The sequence below is a fragment of the Panthera onca genome, chromosome A2, assembly GCF_046562875.1.
Source record: "Panthera onca isolate mPanOnc1 chromosome A2, mPanOnc1 haplotype 2, whole genome shotgun sequence".
Classification (NCBI taxonomy): domain Eukaryota; kingdom Metazoa; phylum Chordata; class Mammalia; order Carnivora; family Felidae; genus Panthera; species Panthera onca.
This window is the reverse complement of record NC_138340.1, coordinates 21,134,852-21,146,987: the sequence shown is the minus strand read 5'-3', so window position 1 is coordinate 21,146,987 and position 12,136 is coordinate 21,134,852. Positions and strand designations below refer to the sequence as shown.

General features: G+C 49.6%; 1 protein-coding gene across 3 annotated transcripts in view; it reads right to left on the bottom strand.

The window, feature by feature from the left end:
• NISCH (nischarin) overlaps positions 1–12,136 on the bottom strand; it is a 33,122-nt gene that overhangs the window by 15,061 nt on the left and 5,925 nt on the right. For all 3 annotated transcript variants that reach the window (XM_078443019.2, XM_078443020.2, XM_078443022.1), the window contains exons 4-11: positions 6,747–6,795; positions 5,609–5,772; positions 5,147–5,242; positions 3,684–3,779; positions 2,102–2,254; positions 1,388–1,456; positions 699–884; positions 163–291 (exon numbers count right to left, since the gene is read on the bottom strand). In XM_078443019.2, coding sequence (XP_078299145.2) covers positions 163–291; positions 699–884; positions 1,388–1,456; positions 2,102–2,254; positions 3,684–3,779; positions 5,147–5,242; positions 5,609–5,772; positions 6,747–6,795 — 942 coding nt within the window. The remainder of the gene's footprint in view (positions 1–162; positions 292–698; positions 885–1,387; positions 1,457–2,101; positions 2,255–3,683; positions 3,780–5,146; positions 5,243–5,608; positions 5,773–6,746; positions 6,796–12,136) is intronic.

Below are 12,136 nucleotides of genomic sequence, written 5' to 3'. Positions count from 1 at the left end.
GAGGCAGCAGAATTCCCAGAACTAAAAGACCCTTAAGGGCCAGATGTCATTCCGAAGCAAGCAGGCATAAAACAGTGGACATCACCTCCAGTGCTGCCTGTGAAAAGCCAGACTCCATCCAGACTGTCTCTCTGACAGAGCCGACCTACCCCAGCAGCTTACCTCGGAGGCCCTCTCTCCAAACTGAGCTAGCACCTTGGTCCGGTAGTCAGGGATGATGCTCAGAGGGTTGTTCAGTAGAGCCACGTGCTCCAGACACGGGAGGCTGCCAATGCTCTTGACCTCCTCCATCTGTAAGATACGAGTTCCCTGCCATCATCCCTGTTTTGAATGCTTCACCAACAGGGCAACATGTCTGATGGCCTCTTGGCAGTGAAAGGCAGCTTCCCGCTCTTCTTTCTTTCTTTATTTGTTAAATATTTATTTATTTTTGCAAGAAAGAGAGAGAGAGAACGAGCAGGGAAGGGGCAGAGAGAGGGAGTCACAGAATCTGAAGCAGGCTCCAGGCTTTGAGCTGTCAGCACAGAGCCCAATGCGGGGCTCGAATCCATGAACCGCGAGATCGTGACCTGAGGCAAAGTCAGCTGCTTAACCAACTGAGCCACCCAGGTGTGCCCGGCCCCCGCTCTTCTTTAAAGTGACAAATACCAAGGTACAGACATCCCAGAACCCTGAGATCCTTCTGGGCTGTGGCTCACCTGCTCGATCCTGTTGTCACGGAGATCCAGGTTGACCAGGGAATAGAGCTTATGCAGGCCACTCAGACTCTCCAGGAGATTGCCCGCCAGGTTCAGGGTCTTGATGTTCCCCAGTTTGGTGTGAACCCCTTCCAAGGAGGAGAGCTTGTTGTAGGATAGGTCCAGGTGCACGAGGTTGTACAGGTGCTGCAGCAGCATAGAAAACCGGATACACTGGTTCAAGTTGAGGCTCCCAAGAAAGCAGGCTGCCACTAAAGGTGCAGCAGGCCTTCCACCCTCAAACGCCCACTTCCCTTGGACAGTTATTGGCAAGGGAATCCCCCTGCCCCCATGCACGCACCATGGCCCAGTGGCACCCCCAAAGAGGCATCACGGCCCACAGGGCAGGCGCTGTCCATCGCTGTGATGGAGGCATATCATCTTCACCATGCTTGAGTTAGATTTCCATACCTTCTCCCATTCTTTGAAACTAGAGCAACAATCGCCCAGTGCATCACTGAGACCCTAAAGAAACACTAGCAGCCCCTGGCTCTGTAAACCTCTAGTGTACCCAGACATCTCTGGGGTGCCTATGAGAGAAAACCCCAGGATATGGCCAAACTCCCAAGGCTACATCAGCCTCCTGAACTCTCAGGAGAATGGGACCTTGAGAAGCCCACAGGTGGTGGTCCTTAAAAGACATGAATTACCTGCAGGTTGTCCACGACCGGCACTCCATTGTGACTCAGGTCCAGGAACTCAATCTTTGGAATCAGTTTCTTGTGAAACAAAAGAGATACTCGAGGTTACTCTGGGAGGCGGGATCCTAGGTGGCCCTTGCACCTGGTGGGATGCTTCCTCTTGACCACGGACCCCTCAGCTGGACACTTCTGCAGGGCTGCTGATGTGACCCCTTCCAGTGCCCACCCAGCAGCACATCCCAGGAGTACACCGGGCCTCCAGTGTTGAATATGACCCACTGTTTTTATAGGACACTTGGCTTGTAAAAATGACAAATGCAAGGTCCCAGACAGGGAAGGAAGCCCATCCCTCTTCTACAACCCTGCCCAACCCCACCAAAAGGCACAAATACAGGAATTACTCTCCTAATGCCCAAATATCTGGATGTCACTCTTATACAGGCACATGGATTTTTCCACTCTACCCCCTGGGCATAAATTCCTTCACATACTGTGTTTCTATATCAAATGTGCATGTAATCAGTAGGATTCATTTGGCTCTATCCACTACCTCACCTATTTTAATTAACCCCACTTTGAAATTAACTTTAAAAACTGCAAGCAATGCACAGAGCACTGGATACAGGTTTTCCATGGTCCTTCTAGAAGAGGCCAAGCCAAATACTCAACCTCAGGATTTGATCAGGCCAGAGAAGCCCCTGGTGCCTGCTACTGAGAGCATACCACAGACTCGTCGATGTTGGAGATGCTGTTGTGGCTCAGGTCTAGAGTAGTCAGTGCTTGCCATGTGGGGATGACAGCAGTCACAGGGCCTTCCAGGGCCGTGCCTTCTGGCTCCCACTCATCAAATTCCGAGGCTTCGGGAACAAGGACTTCCTATGTAAGAACATCTGTTGAGCACCACACTTGGCCCTCACGCAACACAATCATTGCAAAATTTCAGGAAGGGCTTCAGCATATTTAGTATGTGGAAGTGAACTTGCATTAAAACAGGCTTCAGTTCATACAGCTTTAAATGATTGCGAAATAACTGAAAAGCTTAGCAACATAACAGCCACTTGGGATATGCTCTGACCCTGCTTTGTTAGCAAATGCTTTTCAAACCCAGAAGAGCCTTATGCTTCGTGGTGATGCCTTTTCTGGCTTAAACCTCAGGAGCTGAAGCTCAGAATTCATGGTGTTTCCAGGCAACTGTGCTTTCCAGACTGGCACTATGGTCCCCACTGAGGATAGTAGGCCCTTTTAGCCATTACTTTGCAGGGTAGCAGCATGGACACAGGGGCACCATCAAAGGGCAGGAAGGCAGGTCTGCCTTGCTTTGCCCAGAAGACCTCTCCTCCCTCAATGAATGAATTTGGGCCCTTTGAGCCAGGCAGCAGGGAGTGCCTTGGACAGAGGCCGAGTTGCCCTACACCCTTGCTCATTACATAAGCCTCCTATTTCAGCCAGTGGCCTCGAGTCTTCAAACCCAAATCTGGATCATACACTGTAAGTCACAGAAGTAGCCACTATGTTTGTTCTATACCCTGAGATGGTCTTTAACACTACTAAGATGCAATCCATAAAATGGTAAATAGAAAAAAACCCCGACATTCTCAATTTGAGCATTTCTATTGCTCACACACAAATGACAGGGACCAGCATTTCTACAACCTATCTACTTAAAGTCCACTCAGAACATGATACGAACAAGTGCTAAGCCAGGGCGTTTTAACCTTGGAGAAACATTTTTATCAATCTAATAAACGTTCTGCCACTTGCCACTGCCTAGCAATGTGTTCACACATCCAAAACCAGTGACTTTTTGGGGTAGGGGAGACCTAGTTCCTTCAACTGCCTTGTTTCACAGCGTTGATCTTTTTTTTTTAATGTTTATTTTGAGAGAGAGAGAGAGAGAGAGAGAAGATCACAAGTGTACGAGTGGGGGAGGGGCAGAGAGAGAGGGAGGCACAGAATCCGAAACAGGATCCAGGCCCTGAGGTATCAGCACAGAGCCCGACGCGGGGCCCCAACCCACGGACCGCAAGATCATGACCTGAGCCGAAGTCAGATGTTTAACTGACTGAGCCACCCAGGCACCCCTAACAGCGTTGATTTTTGATGAAGGCACAGACTAAAGCATCCCAGGAACTGTCAAGCACCACGAGGACCTGCATGAGTGTGCTGCTGCCCAGGGGAAGGTCCAGCATCTGGTGTCTCTGACAGGCAGCAGTGATGCTCACACCCATCCTCAGTGCAGAGGGGACCACAATGCAGGACCTTGTCTCTCAGCCAGCACCCCAGGCAGGAAATGGGTGGAGCTTACCTTCATAGAGGTTGCGGAGTAGCGGACACTCATTGTGGCTAAGGTGGGCTTCGACGCAACTAGCCCCCGTATGTGCCTGGCACCACAGTGACTTATCTGGGACAAAGAACAGCCACGTCTCAGAAATGGCATCATTGCTCCATCAGAAGTCTTGGAAAAGGGTGTCTACCACCCACACACAACAGAAGCACAACAATCAATAAACCCAAATCCTAAGAGGCAGGAGGCAACTCTACCCTAAGTCTTTTTCCCAATTTTTAGTGCTAACTAAACATTCCCCGAAGAATCTAGCGATGTGCACAGTGAACCACAAGCTCGATGTTCCGTTTTCTCTGTAAGGGCTGGCTGGGGCTTGGCAGGTGGATGGGAAGTGCAGGCTCTGGAAAGCAGGGCTTGCGAGGAAGGGGCTTCTCTCTGCCCCTTCTGCTTCTGCTCTTTGGTGATGGGCCCTCTTGCTCACCCAGCCCTACTTCACTGGCCTCGGCGGTCCTGCAGCAAGGGAGGGTGGGCCAGAGGCCAGAGCACGTGCATGAGTGCTACCCATACAGAGACTCCGACTCTGGGGCCTCAGCCTGTGTGGGCCAAGGCTGGGGTGGGCCCTCCTCTCACTTCCCAGCCCTTCCTCAGCCAGCACTGGTCGAGGCATGCACCACAGGTTCCCATCAAGGGATGTGGGACTCCAGTTCTCTGAGACTAGCCCAGAATGTGCACGCAGCATAGTCCAACGGGTAGCAGAGGCTCTGGAGTTAGACTTGGCTGGATTCAGATCCCAGCTTCATTAACTTCGTGGTCCTGGACAAACCTCCTTACTTCCCTAACCCTGTTTCCTCAACTGTAAAATGGGAATAAAAGTACCCATTTCACAGGGCCGTTGGGAAGCTTCCATCAAGAAGTGTGCATAAGGGCACAGGGCTGAATGCAAAACCCATGCTCGAGAAGCAGATGCTTTGAAGCATTTTTTAAATTTGTTACTGGGTCCCCTTTCATTAAAAAAATGTTAACAAAATGGCATCGTGAGCCCAGGAGTTTAGTAGGGAGTGATACAAAGCATCAGGCGTGGGCACACCAGAGAGCAGAGAGCCCTCCAAGCCCTCTGCCAACCTGCCCTGGGAGGCACAGACTTGGGAGGCAGAGGCCCTCTGCCAGACCCTCAGGGTGCACCCCCAGCACTTGAGCTCCAGCAATGGAAGGAGGGAGCCAAAGCACTGATACTCTGTCCTGTCCAAATGCTGCCTGTGCCCGGAGTGGAGACACGCAGACCAGCCGAGGGCAGTGGAGGCCCCTCTCTCTCTACCTTCAGATAGGCCAGACTTCCCCCCAGACAGAGTCTGCCACATACTGACAAATGCGAAAACAGTGCCTTATGGGTAAATCCAGACACTCTCCAGCTATAGATGATCAGACGCAAGACCACACCCACATGGGCTCAGCCCTGCCTAAACTCCAGGGCTCCTGGGCCTTACCTCCACCTGATGAAGAGACTTGAATATTGACAGATCAAAAGGCAGGAGCTGCTCTTGAATGTTGCTAGTCCCAAAAGGTCCTTCTGTGCCAGAAACCTGTGGCCAGAGAGAGGGCTTGAATTAGGGATGCTGCTGCAACTGCTCCCCAGCCACATTCACGAGGCGGTGCTGCAGCAGCTGCCGAACGTGACTCGCAGCAGGCACGCACCTCCACTCACCACATGCATGGTCAACAAAGCAGGCTAAAGCCGAGGTTCTGAGCGAGGGGGGCACTGGGTCACAACGCCCCCTGGTGCTCACAGCCAGAAGCACAGTGTCAAGAACACCCAAGACGGCCTTCCTTCTCCCAGGGCCCATTCAGCCACCTTCACACATGCTGCCAGCCAATGAGCTGTTATGCCTCACACGGGCTACGTGCCCACAACGGGGTGGCTCTCCATTACCAAGCTGCCACAGCTTTACCTTAAGGTACTTAAGGCGACAGGTGAAGTCCAGGATGTGCCCCAGGTCAGTCTTGGCGTCCCCACTGGCACACGTGGGCTTTCCCTGCTGTAGCTGCTCGGTGACCGCATAGAGCTGTAGGGGCCCGATGGCAAAGACCTCTCCGGCCCCCAGGAGCTGTTCTCCTGCAACAGCCACGCCCCACAGGATGAGCATCCAGCACCAGCCCCACTGTGCAGCCAGGGCACCTGCCCACCTGGCCAACAGTTAACAAGCACTTGGCAAGCACCCTCAGGACGAAGCTATGGTCCTGAGCTCACGTGGGCACAGGGCAGACCCAGGACACGTGATTACAAAGGAAGGGACATGAGAATGTGCGGCTGGGGAGCCTCCATGAGGCGAGGCCGAGTCAAAATCTGAGGCACTGAGCTGGGATAAAGCTGATGCAAGGCGGCATTTGGGCAGCAGACTCACACTACAACCTCTACTATGCAAACACTCTGTGATCAGGTGAGGCCTAAGGTGCTAGCCCAGTGCAGGACCTGTGAGGAGGCAGGGTTCTCAACCAGACAGACTGGCACTTGGTCCTTGCTCTGCTCCTCCCAGCCATGTACCCTGAAGCAGGTTCCCGGGCTTCTCGTTCTCAGTGTCCTCATCTGCACATCCCGGAAGGAAGGCAGTGAGATGCCCAACACAGGGCTAAACTACGGGAAACACTCATTACACGTCAGCTACTGTTACTATGCTCTCTGGCAGGGCCACGACCCCGGGTTGGCTTCTGTTTGACGTCTAACCTCTTTCAGGTAAGGACAAACCAGGTGTAAGAGGGCAGCATTGCCACCTACCTTCCAGAACTCCACCTCAGGGCTTCGGACTAGATCCTGAGCCTGGGGTTAGCCCCCAACACAGAGACTCAAAAGAGTACTCAGGTAAGGTCCATAGCTTCTCGGACCTGGCTGCCCGCAGGGCAGGTAGACAGGCAGGCTCAGCTGTGGACCAGATCCAGGGATTTGGGCAAAACCCGAGGGAGGTGGGCCCTGGCTGGGACTCATAGCCCAGCACAACAGATGTGGACGGAGTTCTGCGCCACCCTGGGTCCCCAACTGCCTAACAGGGCTGGGCGAGTTACACAGTATTTCAGGGACTCCTGGCCACATACCTTTTTCAAAGAGCTCTTCAGCCAGTGCTGCGGTGATGCCATTTATCTCCTGCAGAGAAAACAGAACCCACAGTTAGGAAGTCCCTCTGCCCCCAGTCACTGGGACGCACACATCCCCTGCTACCCACCTCTGTTGCTGCAACGCCAGCTCTCTAGAAAGTTAATGTAACAAAAAGAGATTATGATATACAACAAAAGAGAAAGTAAACTAGAAGTCAAAGTGCCCAGGAAAGGAAAGTGAATATTTCCAGTTCTGTGGATATTTGGAATGTCACCTCAAAGGCAGAATGGAAAGCAGACTATTGCGGTGACTCTCAGCACACAGGCCCTGGCTCACACATGAGGCCCAGGAGGCCAGCAAAGCCTGGTTATGCAGAGACCCAGCTGGGAAGCCAGCAGCTCCCAAAACTGGCCCCAGAAGATCCTAGGAGACGGCGTGACAGAGAGAAAGTCCTATTTCTTCTACGAGGGACCGTTTCTACTTTCTTTCACATTCCAAGTGAGCACCTGCTCTCTTTCTATGCTTATCCAGCAAGCCCTGCACCAGTCCACTTGGCCCCAAATTCATACAGAAGAGACAGGAAAGGACTTCTTTAATGAGGCCTGACAGGCTAAGCCCACAGTCACATAACAGCTGGTATGCTGGGGTCTGAACCCCCTGAGCAGTTACTGCATACTGGCACACTCAGGTTTCCCAATGCCCCATGTGAGGAAGATGGCATTTTGAACTCAGTTTCACAGATGAGAAAATTGAGGTGGAGAGGTGCCGTATTCTCCAATTTTATAGAAATTGGCCAAAAAGCAGCACAGTCATTTGGCCTTGAAGGCTCTCTCTGTACGTCACCAACTGCCTCAGTGCTTTTGTGTATAATTGTGGGAACAGTAGGGCCCCCCAGCTGCAAATCCTGCAGGTAAGAATTTTAACAAATTGACAGATGGCAGCCTTCTGGTAAACAGGCCCAGATGGAGGCCACACAGTTGCCTTCGTAACTCATGGGAACAGCTCTGCCACCGGGACATGCGACTCACATATTTATGGGACTCAATAGGCACCAGATTGGAGACAGAGTGTCCTTTTCTTGTTTTTCTCTGTAGTTCGTCTGTGCCCTTACCTTTCATACATGATGGACATGTTAAAGTTGTTTATATGCTGTATCTTCTTCCTGTTGTGCATGCCTTTTACCTTTGTTTGTGGCAGTTTTCCTGACACAGAGATTTTTCCATTTTATAAAAGTTGTTTAATCTGTGCTTCTTTTTCTTCGTGACTTCAGGGCTCTTCCCCAACCCCAGGATTATATAAATATTCCTCTAATTTTTCTTTCAGTACCTTATACTGGCTTTTTAAAATGTGTTTATTTTTTAAGCTGCTTAAAATTCAGTTTACATATTCTACGAGAATAAGCCCCTTTGGCATCACAAATGGACAAAAAGCCCAAGGGAGAAAAATGAGCAAATGTGGCCCCAGCGGATGAAAGGTCAGATGAAAAGGGGCCACCAGGACAACACAGGCTCTGAGCAGGACAGGGCTCCAGCTAGGGAGGAGAGAGGCTCTCCATTCATGGTGAAGTTCAACTTCAGTCTCTTGCAACAACTTAAACTCAATTATAGTTTCCTTGACTGCTGTGAAGAACTGAAGAGCTTGGAATGGTCCAAAGGCTCGTTTCTCGGCCAATAGTTTTGAGGGCCGCAGCCCATCTCTAAGTTAAGTCCGCTGCCTGAGCATCACCTGGTGAGTCCTGAAAGAGGCAGGTTCCTGAGCAGCAACTCTCTGACCTGTGCTAGTGACCCTGGGGATCCCAAAGGTCTCCTGCAAGAAAGGGCTCCCTGCCCTCCATCTGACCTAATAATGTTGCATTTCTTTGGGCAGCTGGCTTCAATGCCAACCTTGCCAATAGGACAAGGCTGGCATTTCCAGAAAACACAGAAAGCTGAGAGAGATAGTGAGGGCCAAGGACTCATGCTAAGCAGAGAACAGGGGTTTTACTTCGGGGCAATCTAAGCAGCAAACTATGTGACAATTTTTCTCCCACTCTTTGGGGCACAGGAGGTGCACACTGCTGCAACACTTTGTCTCCCAGGCTCATCTTCATCTGGGGAGACTTCATGGGACAGGAAAAAAGGAACATCTTGGCCCCTGAATTGAGAGTTCAAGTCTCCTAACAGAAGCATTTTGCTGGCCTCCTCACAGTATTCTGGTTAAGCTGTAGCCTTGTGTGCAGAGCAAAGGTGAGCAGAATCAGGCTTTCTCCTGGTGTGGGAGGGTGGGGATGGGGTTCAGTGCCCCCCCATCTAAGCCACTGCAGATTCTGTTAGGTCACCTGAAGGGAAAGGTGACTCCCACACACCTCACCCAATCTGGGTGGAGGGGACCTAAAGTGCTTTGGGGTGCTACAAATGTCTGAATTGAGATGCCTTTTTTTTTTTTTTTTTTTTTTTTTTACGGTTCTTTATTTTGAGAGAGAGAGACAGAAAGAGAGTGTGAGTGGGGGAGGGCCAGAGAGGGAGAGACAGAATCCGAAGCAGACTCTGTGCTGTCAGCGTAAGGTCTGACACAGGGCTTGAACTCACAAAATGGGAGATTATGACCTGAGCCGAGATCAAGAGCCAGGACACTTGACTAAGCCACTCAGGTACCCCAAAATGCATTTTTAAAAAAAGACATTCTTTATACCTCAAAAAATTTTTCAGTAAAATTAGGTATGTTTAAAAACCATAACACCCATCCCTAAATGGGTGCTAGACCAGTCAATCAGCCGCCTACCAGGATCACGTGTTGGTGTACGCCCTCAGGCAGCAGTGTGAGCTGCACACAAATGCGCCACAAACTAGTCAGGCTGTAGATCAAAAGCTACATCTGTGCATGTGGCACCCTGCAACCCAGTGCACCCCACAGCACACGTGGCTGTGCTCAAGACATAACCCCAGGCCAGTCCGACGCTTCTGCTTGGGCAGAGCACAGGGTACTTGTTAGCAGGGCACAAACAAGGGACGCCATCACATGTCACTACGTGGTTCACTCACACACATGCTAAGGGTTGGCGGGCCCTATATAGCTCTTATTTCATGACTGTGATGAGGCATTCTAGCAGGAGACGGGTATGTTATGTGCAATTCGGCTTTAAGTAAAAATTCCCCACTGAGACATTCAAGGCTAAATATTTACTGGGGAGAGCTCCAAGACCATAAGGATGCTGCAGAGAAATCTGCTACCACTCACAGCCTCAGTACCTTGCCACTGAGACAAAGAATGGATGCGGATACTAAGGCTGATGTTAAGGTGGTAACAGTCCTATCACAGCTCCTGATTTCAAATTTCATAAAGCGCCTTCGTCCTAGACAACTGGCTTTAAAATAAGAAAATGACAGAGATGCCACCTTTGACAAGAATTGGATGCCTTTCCTTACCAGGGCAGCCAGCACTGGATGGCATTTGGTGAGCCCCCATGGGCCCACTGCTCTTCCAGGCTCTTTACCTTCACTGCACGGTCTCCACCAATTCTCAAGCTTGGGGGACATCACCCCCAAGCTTACAAAGGAAGGACTGAGACACAGAGAGGTCAAATGACTGACTTAGAAGAAACAGTCAGGAAGCGGCTTGCCTCCTAAGTCCACTGGTTGACATCCTGCCTCAAAATGGTGTGCTAAAATTCTCTGTGGGATTCCATTTCACTGAATTTGAAAACCTCTGCTTGGGGGGTGTTGGGATGAGGTTTGTCACTAAGAGTTCCAGGAGTACTGAGCCACAGCTATCTGGAGGGAAACAGCACAGCAACAGGCCCAGTGCCAAGGTGTACCCACCCACTCACTGCAACACAGGTGGCTGGGCTGCCCCAGCCCCTGGATTCTCTGGCTCAGAGCTGGCCACAGACAGATGAACTGCTTTCTTGCCTTGCCATCAAAATCCACACTGCAAAGGAATGAAGTTGGACCCTTACCTCACACCATAAACAAAAACTAACTCGACGTGGATGAAAGACCTAAATATAAGAGTTAAAACCATAAAAGTCTTAGAAGAAGAAAACAAAGCTCTAAAGTTCTGTAATCTTGGATTAGACCATGCTTTCTAAGGACATCAATAACACAAGTGACCAAAGGAAAAAAAATGGATGAAATGAACTTCATCAAAATCTAAAACTTTCGTGTTTCAAAGGACAGTACCAAAAAAATGAAAAGACAATTTGCACAATGGGAAAAACATTTACATATCACATTTCTGATAAGGGTCTAATACCCAGAATATATTTTAAAAATTCCTAAAACTCAACCACAAAAACACAAGTAACCTAATTTTTTAAAGTGCCAAGGAGGGGCGCCTGGATGGCTCAGTTGGTTTGGGTGTCTGACTTCAGTTCAGGTCATGATTTGAGCCCCGCATGGGGTTCTGTGCTGACAGCTCAGAGCCTGCAGTCTGCTTCGTATTGTTCTCCCCCTCTCTCTGCCCCTCCCTTTCTCCCCTCTCAAAAATAAACAAACGTTAAAAAAAATTTTTTTAATTAAAAATGAAAAAATAAAATGCCAAGGATATCTGAATACATTTCTCCACTGACAGTATACAAATGACAAATAAGCATACGAAAAGAGGCAGCCTCATTAGGGAAATGCAAATCAAAACAAGGAGACACCACTTCACACCCACTAGGATGGCTATCAAAAAAAGTGGACAGTACCAAGTTTGACAAGGATGTGGGGGGAAGAGAGCCTGTATATTACTGATAGGAATGTCAATGGAAAAATTTTGGCAGCTCCCCACAGGACCCAGCAATGCCACTCTTTATATATCCCCAACAGAAAGGAAAATATATGGTCCATATAAAAACTTGTATGTGAGTGTTCACAGCAGCATTATGCATAATAGCCAAAACGTGGAAACCCAAATGTCCGTCGACTAAAAGATAATGTCGTACATCTAAACTGTAGAATATTACTCAGCCAAAAAAGGACCAGAGTACAATACAAATGGACCTTGCAAGCATCATGCTAAGCAAAAGAAGCCCATCACAAAAGGCCACATTTGTATGATTCATTTATATGAAATGTCCAGAATAGGCAAATCCATGGGGTACAGAAAGTACATCAGTGATTACTGATGGGTACACAGTTCCTTTTCAGAATGATGAATGTTCTGGAATTAGACAGTGGTGATATCCACACAACTATGTGAATATACTAAAACCAAGGAACTGTATGCCTTACAAGAGTGAATTCTATGGTATGTGAATTCTATTTTAACGAAAAAACAAAACAAAACCAAAAAACCAGGCTCAGGACAAGTAGGGTTCCCTGAGCCAGCCCTGTCCAACGTCAGCCCCACAAGAAGTGGAACATGTTGGGAACAATTTCAGTGAGGATGCTGATGGGACAAAGGGCGGCACAAACATTCCCTTAAGAGC